At 38.5% G+C, this 26,168-nt stretch overlaps 1 protein-coding gene across 2 annotated transcripts in view; it reads right to left on the bottom strand.

The window, feature by feature from the left end:
• MAP3K21 (mitogen-activated protein kinase kinase kinase 21) overlaps positions 1–26,162 on the bottom strand; it is a 47,792-nt gene extending 21,630 nt beyond the window's left edge. For both annotated transcript variants that reach the window (XM_015622118.2, XM_015622119.2), the window contains exons 1-4: positions 25,408–26,162; positions 7,544–7,724; positions 2,482–2,630; positions 1,006–1,181 (exon numbers count right to left, since the gene is read on the bottom strand). In XM_015622118.2, coding sequence (XP_015477604.1) covers positions 1,006–1,181; positions 2,482–2,630; positions 7,544–7,724; positions 25,408–26,143 — 1,242 coding nt within the window. In that variant the 5' untranslated portion in view covers positions 26,144–26,162. The remainder of the gene's footprint in view (positions 1–1,005; positions 1,182–2,481; positions 2,631–7,543; positions 7,725–25,407) is intronic.
• Between the last annotated feature and the right edge of the window lie 6 nt (positions 26,163–26,168).

Raw genomic sequence — 26,168 nt, 5'->3', positions numbered from 1 at the left:
GAAGTCCACACACTGCCATTTGTGACATTTGATGAGAACAAGTGAAGGATAAAGGCTACAAACTGACCTGAAAGACAAGAGTTTAGATCTTGCTTTTGTCAAACTTGGCGACTACATCTGTAAAGTTTCTTCACAATACACTGCAATTCAATTTTTTGTCCTCCTTGTCTACAATAATTTCATGAACAATAAGAGCAAATATATACTGGGCAATAATTATATTGCAGAAAACACCTGCAAAGAAGGAATCTGTCTCTTCCAGAAGCATTTCTAACAGGGACTCGAGCACACCTGGCTATTCTAACTGTTATTTTTTATCAAGTTGTCTAAAGGAAAATATAAAACTCAGGGTGGTTCAAACCAAGTTGAAGTGAGTATAAGAGAAAACAAAGAGAATTGACAGTGAGTACTCATTTAGTACAAATATACTGCGATGATAGAGTATGGAAAGAAGATCAGTGACAGAAATCTGAATAATAAAAGAAACTAGATTTGCTGATTCACGTATATATGAGTTTGACCTTATTAATATCTGGCAAAAATAGGTCTCAAAATGCAACACTGAAAGGCATCCATATGATCAGTCTGTTCAGCAAGAAGAGAGATAAAAGCATAATTACATATCTGGAAAAGAAGCTATGGGATATAGTCACATAACAGGATGAAAGGCTTTTCATTCTCACAGCTGAGGAGAATGTTCAACAGCAGCTGAAAATTTACAGTCAGATTAGCTGAAGGGATAAATTAAATTTAAGCAATACATGCAAACATACAAGAAAAAAAATAACACATTTTAAAAAAGAGCCTAGAATGGCACATTTACAGATCTACAACCTGTTTTCTTTGGGGAGACAGGTGTGGATATCTTTCTTTTTCAACTGCCTGTATATCTGCATGAGTGCATTGGTAAGCAACAATTCAAAAGTTCAAAACTGCTGTACCACATAAACATACATACACACATACCCTTCCTTCACTGCCATGCAATTGAAAAAAACAACTTACTTTTTCCTTGGTCCTCAATTCATTAAATATCTGCTGAATTTCCAATTTCCAGTCATCTTGCATGGAGTGGAAAGACTCTTGAGGCATTTCAGTCATAACTGCCCCTTCAATGGCAGTAAGCTGTTCAAGAATTAAGGCAAACGATGGTCGGATATGAGGGTCCTGCTCCCAGCATTCTAGAATTTATCAAAATCCCGTCAGTTTGTAATAGCACATAGAACTTTTTGAAGAACTACGTGAATTTCAAGTTACTTGCTACTGCATTTCAAGCTCTGATGTGTTCTCTTTACCTGCAAGACATCCCCAGTTCTGTCTCAATTTATAGAGGTGGCATCTACCTGTGGGGGTGACACTGGTGGTTCAGTTCTTTTCCCCAGGACCGAGATTGACGAGAGATCTGATTTCGTGTTTGGGCTGAGGATGTTTATTCTTCCTTATCTACATTACGTATTTACAGACTACAAGGAGCTATATACACTAGGGTAACAAGGAGCGAAATGATTGAAGAAGTATCTCTTCAAGGTCTTTTAGGCGTCAACCCATCCAAAAAGGAAATGCCAAGTAACTTGTTTTCATTATTAACCCAATAACTAGACACCTGTGTCCCACAATGAGTATTCTTTCATCCAATCTCTTAGTATTACCCAAAAACCTTAGAAGAAGAAAGAGGAAAGGACAATGCCCTAAATCCTCTATGTTGTCTCTTATTCACTAATATAGCTAAAACCCTGAACTCTAACTTTCACCCAGTGACTTAATATAATTCTGTCTTACACACTCACATTCTCAGTTTCTCTACTTAATTTTAGAAACTTTTTCCATGGTTTTAAGTTAAACTCAATGTTTTCTTGAGAGTCAGAGCCTGTCAGCACAGATAAGGGAATATTATCTGTGCCTCTGACTCCAACATCTACCTGCTTGTATTCAGAGGATTGTTTTTGTATTAATAGTAAAATTTTTTGCTTATTTTTAGCATCTGAAATAGCAAAAGTAGCAATATTGTATGGAAGGAATAAATGAAAAGGTAGAAAAATTAATTAAACACAAGAAAATAGTCATTAGCAAGCAATGGTTTTCTCTCTAAAATATTTCCAAAACATTTTTGACACTCAGGATGAAACAATGAAAAAAAAAGGCATTCGCAATTCTTCCCCCTGGGATTTTAGTCTCATCTTGTATTAATCCACAGTATAATCCTGTCATTTATGGAAATTAATGCAATTTCAGAGTAGAACAAAATCTGTGAAATCAGAGTACAAACTGTACAGTTACTACTGAAAAACTTATATGCAACACTGTACGGCTCCCTCAGAAACACACCCAGCTCCCTGTAACACCAGATTTCTGCGTAAAGAAAAATAAAATACTTGTTAAGCAGCACACTATCAAATGAGGTACTTATTTGGCAACCCCATGATTATTTCATACCCTCAAAACATAATTCTTTCAATATATAGGAAGAAACAACATGGATACCTTTCATTAGTTTTGCAAATGGTTCAGGGCAGGTGGATGGAATGGGCAAAGTAAGCTTATTGACAGCTACTCCATAAGCCACAGCGAGGCCATCAATGCCACGGTAAGGAACCTCTCCTGTAAGCAGTTCCCACAGCAACACTCCGTAACTACAAAAGGTAATGTTTCAAACAGTTATTTTCTGGGAAAGAAACAACAAGAATACAAGAAAACACAAGTATCTGTCCAGTCATTTACTCAAATTCATAAGGATTTCCCAGTCAAAGTGGATGCCTTTAAGTCAGCTCTACTTTTGTCATCGTGCACCTTTCCACTTAGAGTGATTAAGCAAATTGAGTGCGACTTTAAGACTGGCTCAAACTCTTATTTAAAATGTAACCCTGAAGCCACTTATATAGAAATGCTAATTTCACATAAACCTGACCTAAAACAGGAAGTCTGAATGACAGAAAAACAAGCAACCTTCTCCCCACCAAAAAGCAAACAAACAATAAAAAGAAATCCTCAGCAGAGCATTGAGGCCATTCCCCTTTCCAAATATTTTACAGCAATTTACCTAGAGGGATATATTTTCTTTTTTTTTTTAAATAACAGTAATAAAAAGTACAGAAAACCCATCTTTATCTGGAAGTTTACATTTCTAACCTTGTCTGTATATATAAAGGCCAGTTAACTTGTCACTTCCCACTGAAGATGCAACAAGATTGAGAAATTATTTCATGCACACACAATTAATTTCTCTGTTCTAGAAAAGTCCCCCCACAAAATCCAAACACAGTAACACTGTTTCCAGCGAAAGGTGGTGACATGAAGAGATCTTTTCTCAGTGTCAGGTACAGAAATCAAGAACCACAGGAATTCCTATTACAGTAACAATAACCATAAGAATTTCTGCAATGCTCTCCACTCAAAGAGCTGGGTGTTGCTTTTACCTTCTTTGCGTCTGTATGCCCAATGCTTGGCTTGTTCAAATGACCCAAGCCCCTGCAAAGGACAGGGACAATATGCTGGCTGCTGTGGCTCTAGAGCTCCTATTCTACCACCCCTGAAATGGACAGCTTTCACAGTCATTTTTGTGAAGTGGGAATTACTCCTCTCAGAATGTTAGCCTAAAGTGGACTTTATGGCTGGATTTCCTTTTGTTTTTTGTTCCTCCCTTCATCCCCCATACCCTCTCCACTTCTTCCTGCCAGGGAACCACTACCTGTAGAACAAGGATCCAAAGGACAACCTATTGCTGCTTTTGACCAGTAAAGTGAGCAGGCAAAGGAAAAAACAGAATACAAACAATTGCTCTTGCCCCTTTTCTCCAAGTGTTCAAAGAAACCACCTGCGAGTTTTGCAGGACTAGACTGAACTCTCCAAGACAAGAAGAAAAACAGTCTGCACTGGTGAAGTGAGGGTTATGCACCCCTTAAGATTAGAAATGACACCACAAGTGGACCAGATGTGACAGGGAGAAGAACACACACCAGTCAGGGTTTTCTATCACTTTCTATCACTGCTTAATGAGAAAAAGACAGTCAGCATTACACAACACCTTACAACATCACTTCAATAAATAATAAAACAACAAACTACACAATATCACCACAAGTATCAGCAGTACTTTGTTATCTATAGTCTAAAAATTTTTACATTTCATAAAATCTTAAAAGTTAATGAATTTACAGCGCTAACACTTCATCAAAAGCTGAAGGAAAGAGTCTGCATTTGCAGCCAAAAGAAAAAGGAATTTTAGAAGTCTTGGGCTTCTTAATAATTTCCTCCTGATTTTTCTGGTCTAATTTCTGCATTTGCTTGTATGGTAAAAGAAGGTTAAAATAATGAATTCCAATTCGTTTTAAAACAATGGTATTCTGACCATAATGAATTCAACACCTCCTGTGGTACATACACATTTTATGCCTGATGGAGGAATTCTCCTGAACTACAGCTCATCTGTATCCTTGGAGAAATCATAAAAAAAAATATCTCTCAGCATGTACAGGCTGTTCAAAATACAAGTAATTCCCGTGTTCAAACTATTCCATATGCATTTGAGCATAAACTCTGAAGATAAACAAAACATTAAATTTAACTAAAAAGAAGTCACCTTTTAAAAAAAAGCTGTATCACGCTATTAGCATTAGTTATATTTACAATTCAAGCCTTTAATCTTAAGGAGTTGTCAACAGTGCCAAGAAGGTGGTTGTAAAGTTTTAAACAGACCAACACAGTAACAGCCCTTTAATGAAAGCAGTCTTAATGTCAAGTACCAAGAGCCAGGACTATGGTGGAAAAACTGCAAGGAGGAAGCCTAAAGGCATTATGGTCTTGATACGCTGGAGTTTTTGGGAGGTACTAATGTGCCACTATCTAGGAAAACTCAACCCTCTGAATTACACAAGTAGCTACTCTGTGTATTAAATTTCACCAGCTCACATACAATTGTCTTATGCATATAGTCTGAAACAGCTTTTCTTTAAAGAGCAAAAGCTATGTCCCTTTCCACTGTCAGCAAAAGGTCAAAGCCACAAGCTTGTCATTGAAATACAGCATTTTAAACCACAAAAATGAACACACTTCCAAAAATATGTTAAGTATTTTCATTATTAAAATTATTTTACTTCAATCAAATGTGATTTAAGTCTTACTGCATCTCACTCCAGTGAAAACTTGATTTTACATATTTTAGGAGCTGCGAAACTGAAGGTAAGGTTCTCAAAGTTTATTTTACTTTACAATCCATCTTCTGGAGCAGTAGTTACTAAGCACTGCTACATGAATCACTTCAAATTTATACAAATGTTCCAGACAAAAGCAACTGCTAATTCTGCTGTACAGTAGATGCTTCCTGGCTTTGCCAAGGGCTAGTATGAACATTACTCTAAAGACCACTGCTGAAGCACACCATCAGCACCTGGAAATCTGTGGGCATATTTGCACTTTCAGGCTCCACACAAAACTAAGACTGACACACCACTCAGAAATATGTGATGATTGATGGAAGGGTAGGGTTGGAAGAGTAGAATTCTTGTTAGGGAACTTGGAAGCAGGTAAAATAAATACAGAGTAAAATAAATACAGTAGTTAAAGCTCTGGTTTGGAAAGTGAAAGGATACACGTGCAGGGCCTGGAAAGCACTAGTTCTGCTGTCTAGGATGACACCTGAGAACACACAGCCTGGAAGGCTCTGCATGGAAATACTCCCACAGCATTTCTGAGCACTGGCAGATTCTGGAAAACTAGCTGGAAGTGTGAGTTGCCTCAACTTGAGCAGAATAAATTGCTCTTTTTTTTCCCAATAAGAGGTCTGCAGATTTCATTCAGAGCCTCAGCACTCAGTATGTGTAACTGAGGTTTAGAAACTTGCTGAAACACACCGTGTTGTTGTCTTAAGAGAGACCCATATACTTAAATTGGTAACCTGAAGGCTTTTTACAACAAAAACCACTCCTGTAACCAGGATACTCTTTATTTGCTTTTCTTTTAAAGGAAGAGTAAAGATAAGCAACAGAATAGATCAAGGTGCAGTGAGCAGAAAATGTTTAGAAGCTAAGAAGGTCTAAACTATACTGCAAAACACAGCCTTTCTACTTAAAAACCTCTCCTGTTAGACTTCCATCATTGAACTAAATACTTACATTTTTACAAGAGAGGCGTGCAGAAGAGAAGGCGAAGAAGAGAAATACTGTAGGTTCCAAAAATGTAAACTAATGTTGCAGCAGAATATAAAATAATTGCACCAAAGCATACCCCCTCAGATACCTAAAATCACAGCAACAAGACTGGACAGGACCTGTAATTAAGCATGGAATACAGCTGATTAGGGAAACGCCTACACCCAACCTCCATCCCGCGAAAGAAAAAAAAATAGAAAAAAGTAAGAAAGAATGGGAAAAAAAAAGAATGAGGCCAAAGATGCTTCCCAACAGGGCATCAACTGAGACTAATGCAAATAAAATTGCTTCCAGAGACGAGACAAATGAGCGTCACAAAACAGCAGTGCAGGTACAGAATCATCACGAGAATACCAGAAATATTACTTCATGCTGCAGAATATCATGCATTTAAGCAAAATAGGACCCTATTTTACAATTATACAATACAGAACATGCATAAAGCGGCAGGAGAAAACGCATTAAAGTCCTCCCCTCCTTCCCCAAATAGCTATCTTGGACCCTTCAGAGAAATCACGTCAAAAAGAAAGGAAATGCAGACTTTTCAAGGTGGGGCACAGCAGCTTTTAGAGCCTATTGTGCAATCACTGCTTTTCTGCACTCACAAAACAGAACTAAATTAAAACTGAAGTTTGAATTACCTTTCTACAGTACATGTATCCCACACTACACCACTCAAAAAAAGCATCAGTTGTGAGAGCCATATTATTGATATTATCCACAACAACATCTTAAATGAGAAATTCACAATTTAACACAGGCCATTTCCCACCTGTTAAATTAGAGATCAAGTTAAAACAATTTTGTGCTGAATATACTCTCCTTACTCCAGCTACTGGAAGCAAAATCTCTGCAAATGCAGAATACTTCAATCTAGTATTAACTTTTACACACAATCACATTCCAGATTCCTAAAAACAGCACTAATTCAAGGTTACACTCAGCAAAGTTCTGGTTTGCACCTCACTGTTATTTATCAGGCATGTAAGGCAATTCTTGGTTGGTCCCATTTTTAAGCAGATTGAGCATTTTCAGGCATCTAATATAAAATAAACCTACCAAAATGAGATCAATCATACATCAAGAGCATACAGTTATTTAGATTAAGACTCCAGAGAAACACTTGGTTATGTTGACCAACAAATATTTTAAAGGCTTCTCCTAATGAGAGCTTGCTTTAAAAAAATGTTCTTTATTTTCCCTCTTCCTCCCCCTGTTTGTAAGTAATGGATAATAAAAGGTATAGCAACTGAAGCAAATACTAAAAAATGTATTTATTTCTTAGAAGAGCTAAACTGGCCATATGCTGAGACAATAACCTAGCAAACAACCAAAAAAATTCTGTCGAAACCCTCAACACAGTTCCACTGAACATGGTCTTCAGCAGTCAAACTTCTTACCTCCAAATATCACTTCCTTTAGAAAACATGGAGGACTTGATAACTTCTGGAGCCATCCACGCATAAGTTCCTGCTGCACTCATTTTGGTTGTTCTGTGCCACTCTCTAGCCAGACCAAAGTCTGTAATCTTCAGAGTTTTATTACAAATGTCATCATGTTCCATCTTCTCTAGCAACAAAACTGCAAAAGATTGAGTTTGTAAATTAATGCAATGGCAATTAAAAAAGAAAAAATTCCTGTTATTAATTTCACAATTTGTATTGCACAGATAATTGTGTACTTTTAGGGTCATGAAAATATTATTACAATTTTTATATCCATGAAATGTTTTTTGATAATTTTAAGCTATTCCAAGCTATAAAACCAAGAAATACCTATAGTGTCATGAGCTCTTTATGCAACTGTATGAGTATATATCAAATTTGCGCAACAAATACACTGGAGATGGAAAGTAAATCAAATCATTTGAGAAAGCCCAGAATCCTAATATTCCAGATGATGACAGGCTGCTAGAAAATTGCCCACTTTGCAACAAGATTCTGGAATAATAAAAACAGCAGCAGTAGTAAACCAAAAACAAATGTTAAGAATTCATATAAAACACTGATAAAACAAAGTAGGATACATTATGTCAATGTATAAAATCCATTCTTAATAGTGCCAATCCTAGCCCCTACTCATCTCCGAAAACGTGTAACAACTGAAAGAGGCACGGAGAAGGTCACAAGTGGGGTACTCAAAACAACATAACCACATCTGCAAGGAATGGTTAGTAGACAAGAAGTCTTCCCTGAGGAAAAGAAACATTTGCAAACAAAAATCTATATAACAGTGCCTTGTTAGTGAAGAAAACTAGAGGTAATAATTGTTCAAAGTTTCTCACTATGAGAAATGGACACCAGTGGGTAAAATTAGCAACGAGAATCAAACACGTGTCAGTCACACAACACATAGGTGAACTTTGCAGCAAGATTCTGAACTTTGGAATTCTTGGCATGGTATGTGAATATTATTACTTAACATAGATTTAAAAAGCACCCCCACAAATTCACAGAAGTCAACTTGATATAGGGAATTTAGAAAAAAAATATTTATTTATATATTTATATTTTATTTATTTATAAAATTTATATTAAAAAAATTAGTTTCTTTTCATGAAATCCCTGGGCTACATATCAGAGCAAAGTTGGGAAGATATATGCCAGGGGAATGAGTTTGCCTTGAGAGTCCCCAACTGGAAATGCACTGGACTTGGATCCAGTCCCTTTTATGTTATATACACTGCACCTTCATGAATGTTGAAGAGTAAGATCCTTTTTTTGCTGCTGCATCTTACAGTGTCTGACTTGTTCATGAGACAACATTATTGGCAGAGTTGTAGCACCTGTTCAGGAAATGGTGTTACAAGAAGAGAACTGGGTAATTGTGTTAGAGCTCACAAGGAGGGAGACAAAAGATGGAATAATTTTAACACACCATAATTTTAATTCCATATTCAGTTCTTCTGTCCCTGTCTGAGAGTTAGTTTTAACTTTCTGTTAAAATGATCTCCTGGGACAAAGACAAAAAATTAAATTACATGTAAGAAGCATAAATGTGTGTTTTCTACCTATATGTAGAGCAAAACACAGTACACGACACCCATTACCAAAAAAGCAGATGAAGACTTACCCTCCCTTACAGAAGAAAACCTGATGACCTTGCACTTGCAATTGAAAGAAATAATTCTTACTGGTAGAGATTACCTCTTACAAATATTTCAAAAATGACATCAAATCCAGATAAAAGGAAAAGAACCCACATTCCATTTTCAATAAGCTTCTTAACAGAGCAAAAGAAAGGCCAAAACAGTAGAGACAAACCAAGACCTCACCAATGAGAACCACCAGAACAGGTTAAATTCATGCAAGTTTTTATACTTTTATACTTGAATCAAAGACCTATTGTTTGCTGCTCCATTTCAAACATGTTCAGCAGAATTCCTGACATTCCTTGTCAGTCAATGTGACCGAAACCAAAAACAGTCAGTCTTGCAAAAGGTAATAACTGGCATGTGACCAAGTTTCATCCTACAAAGGGACAACATTTTTTAGCAGTTCAAACTTCCACTTCCGGCTGGTAGCCAGGCAAACAAGACTACACACACATTACTTAGCAGCTGGGCAGTAAAAATGCTCAGCATAGCTGAGCAGCACTTCATAAGAGCTTACCTTGGAGTAGCCTAGCAACCTTTACTATAGCATCCTTCCCCCTCTTCCATAGCTTCCTGGCCCTTGCTGGCTGCTAACCTGGGAGAAGTCATTTTACCATCACCAGTTTACCCTGTTTACTCAGCATCCCTCTCCTTTCATTTACCAGCCCTTTAAGTTGTCTTTTCTGGCTCCAATATACATGCAAGTACAATATACATGTTAAGTTGGGAAAGAGACAGTGTAGCACTTTTGGGTTTACTTCAGTATTTTTCGGACTTTTTATTTTCCACAAAGAATGATACTTACATTAGAGCTTTGCACCTGGCAAGCACAGCCCAAAATATTTAGATGTACAAAGATTATTTAAAAACAAAACCCACCAAAACCCACAGATTAGCTTAGGTATGCAGAAATGCAGGAAAATCCTATGTGCATACTTGTTTACATGTAAGTAGGACATAAGGACATTTATCTAACACCCTATTTATTTTTACATAAGCAAAACCAGATACTATGTTTCTGAATGATTCAAAATGGAAGGAAATTAAGTTTGGTCCAAATGTAAAACTCTTCCTTGGATTGTTACCCAAACATTCCAGCCAGAAATAAAAAAATGACCAAGTAGTCTAAGGTTACATATGATTTCTACCAGCAACACCATTTTCAACTGAATTCTGAGTTATTACATCCCTCTTTGTGACTCTACCTTTCTGCAATGAGATCAAGGGGAAAGCAAATTTATTAACATCACAGAGCAAAGGCTTGGGTGCCATATAACAGGTACTCCTTGAATATATGAGACAGCACATGCCCAGAAACATTTTGTTGCAGGGCAACAAAGAGATGTTATTTTCAATAATTCCTGAAATATAAATCAACAAGTTGAAGATAAAAGCCAGGTAAGTCAGAGAGAAAAATTAAATGCTATGCAGTAAACTGATATTAAAAATAGTAGATATCATAGAATCATAAAGGTTGGAAAAAATCTCCAAGTCATTAAGTCCAACCTTTGACCAAACAGTACCACGTCAACTAAACCACAGCACTAAGTACCACATCCATTAGTTTTTGGAACATTTGTGGAGATGGTGACTCCACCATGTCCCTGGGCACACAGTCAGAAGGTAGTGCCCACTCTAAGAAAAAAGAGACCACCATACTAAAAAATATGGAAATTTGCATAAGATCAATCGTAAAATCTATAGCTACAAAGAAGAGATGAAGAAGAAATGCCTGGCTGTTCTGGTTTACAGAAGGAAAATTAGCAAGCTACATGTAGCTTCAATTCTAAAAGACACTAAAAAAGGCTTAGTCCAGTAGAAACAGGGGGGAATCAAAATAATTTTACAGAGCACAACACCACATATGAAATACTGAATGACAAAACCTGCACATACGTGTCCAACAACAGGAACTGAAACAGATGTAGAAAATAGAATAGTTAGGATCTAGTAATGTCTTTTATATACATAAAATCAGAAGAGCTTGTCCTTTTTGCTAGGCTAAACAAAGGTTCAGAGAAGTTATAAGAACAGAAGTTACCCATACCTAGAAACAGAATGCAGACCTACAACACTGATGCAAAATATTTTCCTGGGTGCTCTGGCTGGTCCATCTTACAGGTACACTTCTGATTAAACTCAATTCTAAATCTGGAGCTACCAGGGTGGGGAATTTTATTGCCTCTTTTCTCCCATCTCCGTTTCAGACCTCCTCTGCAGTGTAAAGCAGAGTTTACTTTTCAAGTAAGATCTAACAAGATCTAACACACATTCCTGTTAAACCTAATGGTTCCAGAAACAGAGGTGCCATTAATCTTTCTTGCTTTCTGCACTACCATTGTTACAGCTTGAGTATTTTCCTACTGATCTAAGGGCACAATGTGAATATACGTGTAACAGTATGCAGGCAGGTAAGATGTTCTGCACACTTTCAGTAACCAAAATCTAACACTGCCATGGAGCCAGCCAGCATTTCCCAAGTTTGTGTTCCTCTAATTAGAACAGACCCAGCGACAATTCTTTGCCACTCCACTACTGTTTTCATACAAGGTGTTCTTAGTCAAGAAAGGCACAGGATTTAGGCTTGAAAAGGAGGCACAAGTCCCAGGAAAACGGCTCTCAAATGCTCCCAGTTGTCACTCCTTTTCCTGTGCCATTCCAATCCCATCACTCCCATCTCCAAACTCTCCACTCACACAGTAAAGCTCTCTGCCTTGAGGTGAGCAAAAGGTTAGATATACAGAAAGTAGCAGACCAAGTCTGTCTAGAGTTGAACAAGAACTGCATTCTCTGTTCTTTTGGGCTTGGGTTGAAACTTTACTGGGGAAAAGGAAAAATTAAGCAAGAATCTATATAAGGGCCAATAAGCCAGAAACAACAGAACAGAGCACATTTAGACAAACCGGATTCCTGGGGGCACACGTCTGACCAACTCAGGTACAGAATGACACCCACAGTGTTGCTTTCAAGACTAAGCTGAAAGCCTAAACAAGAACCAGAAGTATTAATTTAAACTGCAAGCACTTTGTTTAAAGCATAACTCTAAATAAAAGGCTCACATTCCTGCCTCAGCTTCTCTCCTTTTTTGTTAAAATTCATGTAACTTAAAAAACAGTATTTACAGCATGCCTGAGGGAGGCCTGGACAGACATTTTAGGCAGGACATCCAGGAAACTTCTATCTAGAACTAAGCTCTTCGATACTACTCTTTTAATGCAGGTTATTTCCTATGGTCTTAGGTTTCTTTTTGTTGCTAAGTACATACAGATTGTACTTCCCCAACCTCATCTAGCCAAAGACCCCATTTAAGACAACCCTTCATTTAAATTTTTTTTTGAAATCCAAAGACTTCATACAGTTAAAATCAGTTTTACTGCATGAACAACGCATTCCAGTGTTTTCAGGTGACTTTTTCCAGTTACCATACATATAAAATAATTAAGTAAAAAAGGTACTCTGAGAGAAGCCAAGGCAAAGGATTGAACACTTTCAGTAGTTCAAATGTACTGAATTCAAACTATCTTCTAATGCCCTAACTTGAAAAAAAATCATCCTGAAATACTGAAGTCCTTTCTATCCCTCCTGTCATCTTTATACTCTCTATTATACCCTTTTCATATTACTTATTTTGTTAGTACTAAAAAGAAAACATTAATCAACCCCATTTTCCCATGTTAGTCAATTGCTACCAACCATTTCCTGCTACTTATCTGCAGTTTGCTAAACAGGTCACTATCATGGTTTTTGCAAATATAAGCTATTTAATACCACAGCTACTTAAATTACTATGATTATTGTAAGAATGCCTACAAATCCACTGACATTTACCACTGACAAAGTCATTCTTAGAGAATACTATAAAGGAAAGAAAGTTGTTATGATTGCAACTCTACTTGCAGATAGAGACTGTCCAGACAATGCTGCTACTGTCTCTGTTCCCCCCGCACCCAGTCACTTCCCTCTCCCACTGTTTGCAAGCAAATCTGGTTCCTGTTAATTCGCTAAACCAACATGCAACAAAACCAGCAGGGTGACCCTGCATCTTTATCTGGGGACTAACAGGCAGAAAAAAAAAAAAATCTTATTAAATGTAGTATATTCAATTAATGAAACACAATACCTTGGCCATACTAAGAGACCCACCTCCATCATTTGGAACTGTTATTTGGCTCCAATTATAATTGGAACTTAAAATTTCAACATTGCTTATAGAAGTCATGTCCATTAAACTGTAGATTAAGTATCATAGTGAAAAAATTAGGTGTGTGAACCACAAATTAAATATCACAGTGAAAACATTAACTGATCAGAACTCTTCTGTATATGCAAAAGATGATATTTTTGCCTATGCAGCACTGCTTCTTAAATACCTTCCTTTTCTCTCGTGGGCTCTCAGGATGGGTTCTGTTATCTCTGTAGCTAGTATCTGTCACATTGTGATTGCCTCATTGGATTAAGTTCAGAGGTCACCATCAGCAAGAGAATTTTATCGTTTAAACACTGATTACATATGCAGGAGACTTTTTTATTCTATGGATACTGTGCTCCTCCATTATCTATGTCCCTTTACAGCAGGCATACAACCAGTTCTTAATTTTCAAAGTTAACTGAAAGGAACAGTTTGTTCTTAAATGCATTTTTCTAAAAATATCCAGCTTAAAAGAAACAACCATCAACCCAAAAAATGTACCTCACAGGAGCCAACATATAAAAAAAAAAAAAAAAAAAAAAATCCTGAACAAAGTGTTCCCAGTTGGAAAGCTAAAACAAGACAAGACTTGACACAAAAAGTCCTTGACATCATGAATTGACAAATACACACCAACTTCATAAGAAAAGAACATCTCATTGTAGGATACATGGCAAAAGCACCAAAGCATGAGTGACTAGGAGTCACCTGCCTTCTGGACAAAACGGAGGGAAAAGGAAAGAGAAAAAGGGACAAGGGATTTCAACAGTTCCAACACACCTTGCATCACCATTTCTTGCTTCTCCTTCACTTCTTTAATAACTATTATTAAAGCAACTTTGGGCAAATGGAAACTTGAGAGAAAGAAGCAGTTTTAACAAGTTATTGGCACTAACTACAGATGCTGCAAGTTACTTTACTGCATGCCATTTGTGCTTCACTTGCTCTTCAGATAGGTCTGTAATGCAAAACAGAAATTTCTACTGTGCTGCAAGAGGAAGTACTAGAGGTAATAAACACTTATAATTAGACATTCAAACAATCATAACTTAAACACTAGATCAGCAGTAAATTCTGAAAAATTGAGTATTTGGATATTACATCAGCAAAAAATAAAAGTAGACTGGACAAGAAACATTCTCAAGTTCCCTTTAATAAAACATTAAACTTAACCCTCCTACTTAAAAATTAAATTTAAGAGAAACAACCTCATTAAAGCAATTCCTCCATAATTTCACATTACATGGAAATCAGTCAATACAGAAACTTAGCCTTAAAACTCAGAACAGCCAGTTGTATGCCATCTACCAAGAACTTCCTCACTTATTTGAAACAGCAATTATTTTCTTCACTTGCTATTTTTAAAAGGAAGCTTTGAAGAAAAACAAAAAACCAAAACAAAATAGAAAAAAACCCCAGCAACCAAAATAGAGGCAGATGAGAAGGCTAACAGGTGGTAAATTCCTGACTAAGATAATGTTCTAGTTTCAAACGTGGCAGAATAAAGTGGCTGTGAATCCATTCCTTAAAGAACACCATCCTTGTTATGAAAGAGATTTACTGTTTTAATGAACTTTATCCTATTATTAAAAAAACCCGAAATATAAGGCAAAGTAAAGTTATTGCATTCAAACTGCATATAAAGTCCTAGTCAATATGTAACACATCAGGTACATATTGAAGGAGTTTCTGTCCTCCAAGAAAAACTTTGAGAAAACAATAATTTCCTGCCTAACCCAAATTTAAGACCTGGCTATTCCCTGAATATGTCATACAATATGTCATACAGTATACATAATTTAACAGGCAATGCAGATGAGGTTTATAATCACAGAAATGGCATCCTGGGGAAAAATCTGACAGAGGTTACCTTCCTTCAGAACTAACAATTTAAGTCATACAGTATTAGTCAAATCACCTTTTCAATATTTAGTTTTAAAGCCATAAATATTTCATTCAATTTGGCTTGGATTTACAGTTACTTTTTTGAAGTCAATAGAGCATGACTCAATGCAGCTTGATATTTCAAGCTAATCAGAAGAATGCACAGCTTCTGAGCACATGGAAGTCTTTACATAGCTGGCATACTTTTCCTGATCATAATGTGTTAAATTCCACAATTACAAACTTCCTTGTTGCTTTATTTTTTGTGACCTAGCTCAAGGTGCATTTGATGTGTTTAAATTAGAACATTTAATACAAAAAAACAGGTCATAACAAAATGAAATAGTTTAACATAAAGACATAGATACATACCTAAAAAATTAAAAAGGCATTCTACTTTTAAAGGTAACTTCCTAGCAAAGCTGAAGAAAAGAGGTGTAGTCACAAACAAGACAGTAAGAGCCTGCTGCCACTGAAATACTTAATTTAACCTCCTCTTCATTTACAGCTCCTCACTCTGTACAGCTTTTTCCCCCCAGACTGAGTCTAGCAACTGGGTAGTCTTGGGAGACTCAACCAGCCAAACAGCTCAGCAGAAATGCATCCCGCAAATAAACCAGCTTAGAGTAGTTTCCTGCAGGACCTCTCCTTAGATTTAACCTGACCTACTGACCACACAGGCAGAGACTGAGATGTGCAGATTCTGCTGACAGGTGGGAGAGAGGAGAAGCTGCTTGGTGGGGGAGCCTCCTCACGCAGCTATAGCTGCCCAAGGAAGCCACGCGTCACCTGTTGCAACAAGTGGGAAGTCAAACAACATTTCAGAAAAGGTCAACCCTTATTACATCTTGTGACATTTTAGTCAGAGATTTAAAGATAGGATCCAGTTTTGTTATTTTTTTTTCCGTTATAAAAGCATCTTTGACAAAATCTACAATTGAAAAGAAGCCATTAAATAAACCAAAAGCAAAAAAAACTTCCTGGGTCCCTTTGAAGATGCCAACTGCTATGAATCCAAATTCTGGTTGTAGATACTTTATCAGGCTTAGTCATTGAGTTCTCTTAGAATCTTATCAGTTAGCGTGAACCCCCTTTAATATAATTTCTATGAGGAATTTTAGTAGGTTATACTTTATGAAGAATTTTTAGGCTATCAGTTTATTTTATAAAGAATATCTGAAAGACTGTTGCTGTTTTAGCAAAAAAAAAATTGCCTAAAACCTGTTACCAAACAAAGCAGAAAAAACCAGACTATTTTTGAGTCCACTTTTCCTTTTTTTTTTTTAAATAAAAATCTTGGGAAGAAAAACAATCCCATCAAAATATATTCTGTGGGGTAGGATTCCTGCATTCCATCCTTGCTGTTTCTTCAGTACCCTCTCAGGACTGAGCATTTTCAAGAACTCTAATCTTCAACAGCAAAGTGAAAACACTTAATTTGGAATGAGAACTCTGCAAACTCGACAGTGCTGTCCTTCTCTTGAGAAGAGAAAATGAAAGGGAAAAATGATTGTCTCAATATTTAGTGTAACATTAAGCAATGAGTTAAAAAGTATATTTGTTTTTTTTTCCTTTCTACATGATACAGGAGGAAAAAAAAAAGCAATTAGCTTCAGGAAGAACAGTGGTATCTAATCCTAATAGAAAAGAAAATCACAAAACTGCCTAAACACTTAGAAGTGAAATATAACCCATTCCAAGGGTTAACTTGTCCCATAATGAACCACAGCAATGAAGCATTTACTCCTACATTTTTGAGAGGGAGGGCCGACTTATCAGCTCTGAGTTAATAGCACACCTGCCAAACACAGATTTTAGTCACTAAGAAGAGAACAAAGAATGACTATGTAGCCAACACTGGCATGTCTAGGACTGATTTAGCTGGAGCTATGACCCCACACACATATAAAAAAAGGTTAAAGTTGGCGGAAGCTCCAAGAAGGAAGAATACTTCTGGGGTGACATTATACAAATATGTATTTTTCTAACTTATCATATTTAATCCATGAATTTAACATGCAGTAACTGGGTTAAAATTTAAACATCCACTTATTTTTAGTGACTGGATTGAGTTAGGCTCTTAGTAACATGGTCAAGCAAGGTGAAAAGGATGAAATATAGCTTAAAGCTGGCAATCCAGGAATGTACATTACAGTAATTGTTATTTTTGTACTGCAAATATAGACAGCCAAGTCATTTGGTATTTATCTGTTTGTATCTATATGTAATCTGTAATTGTGTTTAACTTCAATGTCCTAATTTTGCTTCTAACAAACAAAACAATCCCAAAGCTAAAAAAAAAAAAAAAAAAAGGAAAAATATTGCATTTTTAGAAGCATTATTACTGAAAGTCATTGAAACAAATTTCAATGCCTTAAATTTTAACAAATAATCAGAAATAAAAGTCAAGGTCAGAGATTAACCTATGCTGCAACCACTCCTTGCAAATATTTATCATACAAGGTCAGCCTGTTTCAGAACTTGAAACACTGAAGCAAGTTTAGAAGAAAGTTCATACTCAGCGATAAGAAAACTTACAGATTGAAAACAAAACGCCATTCTCTTCTAAGGTCATAGAATCCACAAAACAGCATTCAACATCCAAATATAGTTCAGTGATGTGTTACTTCTCTATCCCTCTGAGGTTGCAGAATATTTTTCTGGAACTTTTAATATTTGCTAAGAGGGTCCAAAGATACTCCCTGTCCCTGCAGTCCCAATGGGATGGGGGACTGTGATCTGAAAACTCAGTTATATCTCAATTTCTTCTAATGCTTGGATAACACTACCAGTCTCTAAATCCCAACCACACATTTTAGTCTGTTCATTTAAGTACAATACCTCATTTAACAAGTGTTATGGTCAATAGTTAAACTTATTTTTCTATGTTTAGGGGAACGAACAAAATTGTATAAGCATTTTAACAGCGATCAGTAGGTGTTTAGCTGTCTGTTTTTCCACTGACCTTTGTGGAAATGGATTGCTTGCTCAGTATTAATTTTCAGAGGCAGAAAGGTATATGAACATATCCTTAGGGTACCAGCTTTAAAAATAAAAAAAAAAAATTGAGCCATATAATGCTTGCAGTCTTCTTTAATACACCAATATTTAAAACACTCTTATCCAAAGTCCCACACTTCAATTTATAATGCTACGCCAAACCAGAACTCTTTATCATCAAAAACAGTGAGCAAACACAACCTACAGACTAGAATGGGACTCCCCACGTTCTCCATGAATTCTCCATGAAGAGGTCACCAGAAACCCTAATGCAAATGAAAGCCCTGTAGAAACCTGCCAGGATTGAGTATAACACAAAGCAGAAAAAAAAATCCCAACAAACAACCCAAAACAACAACAAACCAACCAACCACCCAGCAATCTTCCAAAAGCTGTAAACCAGATCACTTGGTGTTTTATAATGACAGAACAGAGAGAAGAAAGACATGAAAAACCAAGTTAGATCCAGTGAAAGATCAAAGTAATATTATTATTGACTTAATAATCCTACCTGTTAAAGATGCAGTCTCAACACCAAATAAGAAACAACTCTCTACAGTTGTCAGCTGGACACAGTTGGGAAAACATTAACATTAAAATGAAGGCCTATATTAAAAATGAATTCTAAATAGGGGTATTAAAAGTTCATGGGGTTTTAATTAACCAAATTACATACAGCTAGTGTTTCAGCCTGGAGTCTTGTTTTTAGCATTAAGCACTACATGTAAATATACTTCAGCCTTGTTAAGTTTGAGGGACTTTGTTCTAAATTAATGAGCAATTTTTTCCACCTGTTAATGTCCAGACTTGAGACACAGAGAAACATCAAACACAAGCAAATTTAGAAGATGGTAACTGAGGTGAAATAAATGGCTACTGCAGTTAAGTCTTCATCTACAAATAAAATAACTGCTGGATATTATTCCTCCTCTGAAAGCTTAGACTATACAAATATTGTGCTACAGAGCAGTAGCTCACAAAATTTCATTTGACGGATATTGTAATAAAATCATAATGTTCCTGAATATTATTGTTAAACACTGGATATTATTTTTAAATGAAGAATGAAGCACATCCTTCAACTGGAAATTAGGCCTCTACAACATCTGAACACTAAAGTTATTAACACTTGAGTTAATTTTACGGTGGATTGAGACAATCACAGCAATCAGTTAATCAAAACTGTTTTCTCTTGAATTCCAGCATCTTTCTGAACACAAACATACAACAATTAAATCTATCAAGTGAATATTAAAACAAGCATAACACAGAGCATTGTCTTTGATGAACTGGTAAAAGATAATACTCTAGCTCAAGGCTGCTAACCATTTGATGCTCCCACAGAATCCAGCTAACCTTCCAGGCCTCTCAAAAAATAGAATCCCTATCTACATGATCCAAGCACACATGAAATAATGAAAAAAATTACTGGAAGCAATGTTTTATGAAACACAGAACTCTTTCAACAATATTCAAAAGAAAAACTTACTGGAATTCAATGGCACGCTAACTTTAAGTAGATCATAACATTCAAAACAGGTGCTGTTTCCCAAATTAATGAAATTTTGCAATCCTACCAATGTTTGCATGAAAGTGGTTTGATTTTGGTTTTCTCTGATTTTTTTAAAGAACACTTAGCTAACAAGGTTATAAAAACCTTCCTGTTTTTACACTTCTAATTGCTTCAGGATGTATGACCAGTTCTTAATGTTGTAATGCAGCAGCATTATTTTTACAGCAAAGCACAAGGCAGGGCTACTACCTCTCAGAGATGGGATAGGAACCTGGTACTTGGTATGATTTTATAGCTATATGTGATTTTAAGTAATTAAGAACTGTAAAGCATTTAAGTACCATGACTTCCTATACGAAGACAGCATGGAAAACTACACCATACCAATTTTAAAACGCTAAGTAACTTCTGGCCTACTATTCTACCTGACTGACATTTATCAAAGTGATACCACATTCTCGGTTCCTCCTATGGGCTTTATAAAGTCAGTTGTCTTATGGCAGAAGGACATCAGTCAGCTCTGCCAGGAAAAGCATCCACTCCCCTCCAGACCTCAGAGACGCCAGCCACCAGGAGCTTAGCAGCCAGCCAGGCACTACAAGCAGTGTCAAACCAATTACAGCATATGCAGCATGCTACAGGAGGTGCCCAAGTCACCCAGCACTGGAGACAGGCACCTTGGCAGAGCCAGGTGTAGCCCATCACGGACACTGGAGACGTGGAAGCCAACATGAGACTGTAAATTCCACAAATGGGAGTGCCAAGAGGAGGAGATTGAGATGCAAAATACATACACGTAAGTTTGCACCAGGGTTTCTGGTGATCTCTCTGTGAAGACTGTGGGGAGTCCCATTCTAGTCTGTATGTTGTGTTTGCTCGCTGTTTTTGATGATGACGAGTTCTGGTTTGGGGTAGCATTATAAATTGAAATGTAGTTGGGTAGGAGTGTTTTTAATATTTGTGTATTAAAAAAAATCAGTTAGTTTTGTTACACCACAATAGGTGAGCAGTAAATGTCACAGTACTACTGACAGAAAAACTCCAAGTTTCACTGCTATTAGTGGGCACTTGGAATTTTATTTTCAAAGGAAGCTGAAATCTACTTAAAAGCTGAAGGTCAAATCTACAAAAGCCATCTCTCTTATGTCTCTATACTACCAAAGACAGTTGTAACAGAATGCAATTTTGAATTCTCTTGGTAACTGTACATGATTCTGAATTTCAAACATTTAATACCTAAATTTAATAACTGTACTTGTGTTGTGAACAAGTCTTAACCTCTTCAGAACAGTTAAGAGACAAATTACGCACCCTAGTGATTTCAGATTATGTAAAATCAGTTTAGAAAATGGCAGATAGGCTTAATTCTAGTTTCTTATTCCTCCTCTCCCTGAACAGCTAGTCTAAAGTTGCTGTATAGAGAAGTTTGAGAAAAAGCAGTTTTTATGAATTCTGGAAAACATCTCCATCTTATTTTAAAGGCGTTTAATAGCATAATTTGAACAATTCTGCTGCAAATAACCTCTAAAAGCAAAGAACCAGAGAGAACTTTTTCTTGCTTTTCTCAAACTTCAGGACACTTTGCCTCATCAAAATTAACTGATTCAACAGTTCAGTCAAAACACATCACACTTCCTTTTAAGGTTTTAAAAACAAATTATTTATATTCTCTAATTGCTTCTCATTGTACCAGTTTGAACATGACATTACACTGGGTTGTCCTCACGCATGTTTGATTCCTTCATATTCCAAGTAGTTCTCATTAGCATTGTCACTTCCATGGTCTTATTCAACAATCCTTGAAACTCAAGCTGACCTCAACAATTTCAAAAAGCAATATAAACTGCACGCCCTTCACAGAGCTGAGGCCTCCAAAAGATCCTGGATTGTTGGAGGAGCTGGTGAAAGCCACAGCAAACCAAACCCTTCTGGCATATCCATCTCTGACAAGTGAGCACAGAGCACTTTATCAGTGCTGTGTTAGTACACTTAATCTACACATAGTCAACTTCGTAATCATGGATAGGTCTATGCTATAAGCAAGACATTCTGAACTTACTGCAATGCTTCCCAGAAGTACACAAAACTGCTGCACTACAGATAAAGGCAGAAGCAGTGCACAGTCTGAAATCAACTCCAGAATCACCAATCTGTTTTCTCTTCGCTTCAGAAAGTGAAAACGTGGCATATTTTAGCTGAACACATTACTAGTTTTCCTCAGGATACAAAAAGCAGGGGAGGCTGTGCTGAGCCCTTACATAACCATACGTCTTGTAACTAATGGGGTGCCCTTGCTCAGAGGCAAGAAATTTGACTCCCTCAGAGCAAAAAAAGTTGCCCTTCCAAAGAATCAGAAAAACAGTTGAGATGTGGTAAAAAGACACACATAACTATTAGTGTCTAGTCTTGTAGATGAATTCCTGTCTTTTATTTCCAGTAAAGCCTAAATGTTTTTCATAATCAGCTGGTATGCTTTATCAATAATAAACTCCCACCCAGAAGACAGTTAGGAATATTCAAGTATTCTCACAATTTTTAAGACATCTCCTTTTCAGTTAAAGCATCAGTTAACTCAGAATTCCTTGACAAACAATGATGACTTGAAAAAAAATCAAATTTTCTTCCATGATTTTTATTCAGATTTTAGATAAGGTCAAAGTTCACCTCTTACTCTTTAATTTTAGATTATGTCCTTAATCTATAAAGTATATTGAGGAATATAAGAACTGCTTATGAGAAGGTATCCTCAAAACAGGTCATGATCTTTGTCAGTGAAACTTCTCACCACTTCAGACACACAAGGTTTTTACAAAGCACCCACAATCCCTAAGTCAACATTAGAGTCCACGGTTACTATGTTAAATTTAATTGCACATATCTACATCTAAAACTGTTCTTTACACCTTTGTTTTGCCTGCTTCTGAAAAACCTGTAAATTTAAATTTATTTTACATGGACTCCAGAACTGAAGAAACAATCTCTGCTGTTAATAAAACTCACGAGTTACACTTTACTTCCTTGTTCAGCCCTCAATACCAAGTTTGTTAGTTTTTCTTTCCAATATGGAAAACGTTTGTTTACCTATTAATTTCCCTTACTCTGGCAGAAACACAAACCTTTCCCTACCTCTCAAAAGGGCCCAAATGAAACAAGAGCATTCGAATCTAGATAGTCACTGCTATTAATAAAAGCTGGCTGCTCTCAAGGCTCTTCTGTTTGTGGCACTTTCTCTCCAGTCCTGTCAATTTGGCATCAGAGAAACCACACTAGATATGCTATAGAGATCCCAACTCCATAAAACTGCAGGGAGAGAAGTAACATGCTTGCCTTTGAGATGCTTGCTATTGCCTGCCAACCACAAGCCCAGACACATACCTTTTCTGGATCAAATACACTGGTAGAAGGGGCTCCCTTTCCCTGACTGGAAAAATTAGTTCCTGCCTACTTGCTAGAGAAATAGTTTGAGAAGCATTCCTTACCACACCATATCAAGGGCAGTCATTTTTCTAATTTATTGTTGGAGGAGGAAAAAAACATCCTTCTTAACAAAAATAAGCTAGGACAAGCCCAGTACATTCATATACTATCTGGAGCTGCTTAAGGGAGAGCACTGAACCACCACCACTAGAGCAAGCAGTGCCTGGAAAGCAGCGACAAGCAGGGGAGGAATGGGTGCTGCCAGCCAGACCCCTGCCTGGAGCTGCAGCCACTGCACAACTGTTACTATCCACGCCAAGCAAGTCTCTCAGTCAACCCTGGCAGCATTCCACTCCCACTGTGCAAGACTGCAAAAGACTCCAGAAGAAGAATGAAGGGAAATCTTCGATGAATGGACGAGCTGCCAGAACAGGGGACACCGCCATGACTTGCAGTCATTTTAAATTAATATTTTTGAACAGTATATGGTACCACCACTGCACCATTGTCTCCTAACACTATCATTTAAGTGGATGATCAAGAGACATAATACTATTTAGCATATTCCATACTTCAGCAAACTAAGAAGTTTGTTTGAAGTATCTTGCTAATATTAAGAAATACAGGTGAGAGATCTAACTAGCTCAAGTTAAGTGCATCTGCAACAGGAGTTAGTAATGGAAGCAGAGAACAGGCACATAGGCTGAGGTTATAATTTTTTTAATCCTCTGCCATTACCCCTATATAAGAAGATGATAATGGTAATCAGCTCTCAACAGAATCCAACTCAGCTCCCAGTGTTATGCTAAACCACAGGGCTACGAATTTATTTCAGACATGAACTTAGTCACTGTCACTTAACGTGCTGCTAGCACGCAGCAGCCCGCTCTAAGGACAGACACTAAATACTCAAGGTGCAGCAGCTCATTTCAAACACAGCACCAAACTAAACGGGCACAAGCTGCCTACAGATCACTTGCTAGAAATTAAGGTGTTGGCCGTGACGCTAAAGGTCCAAGAGTTCACTGCCTGTGCTACAAACAGAACCACAAACACAGCTGAGCTAGGTTCTTTCTTTATCAAACAAATAGTGAAAGTATTCTCAGAACAGTCAGTCCCATGACTGAGCCTTGTCTTAACAGCCCATGCATGGTGACCTTCAAGACACACAGCCTTTTAAACAAAGTGCTTCAAACTTGAATGAAGCTTTTTTATTTCTATTGGACTACTTAAGGACTCCTAACTGAAAAAAAAAAAAAAATACTAACACATTGCTGAAAAAAAAAATGGAAAAGGTTGAGATAGCTTCAGATACTTATGGAAACACATAGATTTCCACTTTCAGGTCATCATCTCTAAAGATAAAATACAATGGCAAGCCATAAACACTTCGTTCTAGTAAGCCAGCCTTCCAAATGTACAGCGGCGAAAATCTTAGGTGCTTCTGTATTGTCAGATGGGCCAAGGAGCCATTAAGCACTAATTGAGCAACTCCCTCGTTCTTGCAGGTGCGTTTGTCCATGCCAAGGGATGAAAGCAAATCTGGCATCTGAACAACAGTTTCTACTGCTTTTAAGGTACTTGCCTTTTCCACCTCAGTGTTGGCTAAGTGGGTAAATTTCAGAAATGTTAAATGCATGCAGTGAAAACCAGAAACATGTGATTGTTTGGTAGTGAAACAGAAGTGATACCCTTATTAAATATTTTCTTTACAAGGCGCTTGGTTCCTTGGGTAAGTTTTAAAAAGCAGGACCACACAACGCATCAGAGATAATAAAGCCTTGGAGATTTGCAGCTGTGGTTGCGCGCAGGATTTCATCCCGGTTTAAGTGAGCTCCCCTCCGAGGGGGCAGGACTTTGTGAGCGCTGAAGGTACCCCTGGCTCCTCCCGACCTTTCCATGAGTTCCTAGCCAGCTCACAGCCCGGCAAACCAACCTGCCGCTTTCCCAAGCTTCTGGCACTGGGTGCCCGAGTTGCGACACCCATTCCCCGGTGGAACAGGGCTCCCGGACAGAGACTGTCCAGGCCCGGCCGCCCGCCCCCGCGCCACGGCCAGCGCCGGGACCCCCTCCGGGCCCAGCGGCCTAAGGCGGGGACATCCCCCCGCCGTCACGGTCCGAAGGTCCCTCGTCACCTCCCCCACTCCCCTCCCCGCCCGGGACTCACTGTTGCTCGACTTGAGGTCCCGGTGCAGGATGGGGACGATGGCCTCGTCGTGCAGGTAGAGCATGCCGCGGGCGATCTGCACCGCCCAGTTCACCAGGATGTGCGGGGGGATGCGGCGGCCCCCGCGGGCGGCCGTGGCCCCGGGGGCGGCGGCCAGGGCCCTGTTGAGGGATCCGCCGCGGGCGAACTCCATGACGAGGCAGAGGTTGGGCTCCCGCAGGCAGACCCCGTGCAGGGCGATGATGTTGGGATGCCGCAGCATGGAGAAGAGCTTGGCCTCCTGCCGCACGCTCTCCGCCGTGGCCGTGATGTCCTCGTCGGGGTCCTGCCGCGCCGCCTTCACGGCCACCTCGCGGCCCCGCCAGGTGGCCCGGTACACCTTCCCGAAGCCCCCCACGCCGATGATCTCCTGCAGCTCCAGGTGCTGGAAGTCGATCTCCGTTAGGCTCCCCGCGGGGTCCCCCCGCCCGCCGCCCCCCGCCGCCGCTCCGCCGCGGGGCTGGCGGGTCACGTAGTTGGCCGGGAAGATGCCGAGGCGGTGGCGGATCTTCCCCGCCCACCAGCCGTCGTCGCCGGACACCGCCGCGTCCTGCGACAGCACCTCCACCACGTCCCCTCGCCGCAGGCTCAGCTCGTCCTCGCCGCTCGCCTCGTAGTCGTACAGCGCCGTCCACAGCGGGCACGGACCCCCGCTGCCACCGGCGGCCGCCGCCGCCCCGGCGCCCGGCAGAGCCATAGCAGCGACCTCAGCCCCTGCGGCC

The sequence above is a fragment of the Parus major genome, chromosome 3 (genome assembly GCF_001522545.3).
Source record: "Parus major isolate Abel chromosome 3, Parus_major1.1, whole genome shotgun sequence".
Classification (NCBI taxonomy): Eukaryota; Metazoa; Chordata; class Aves; order Passeriformes; family Paridae; genus Parus; species Parus major.
The sequence above is the reverse complement of the archived record's forward strand: the minus strand, read 5'-3'. Positions and strand labels throughout refer to the sequence as shown.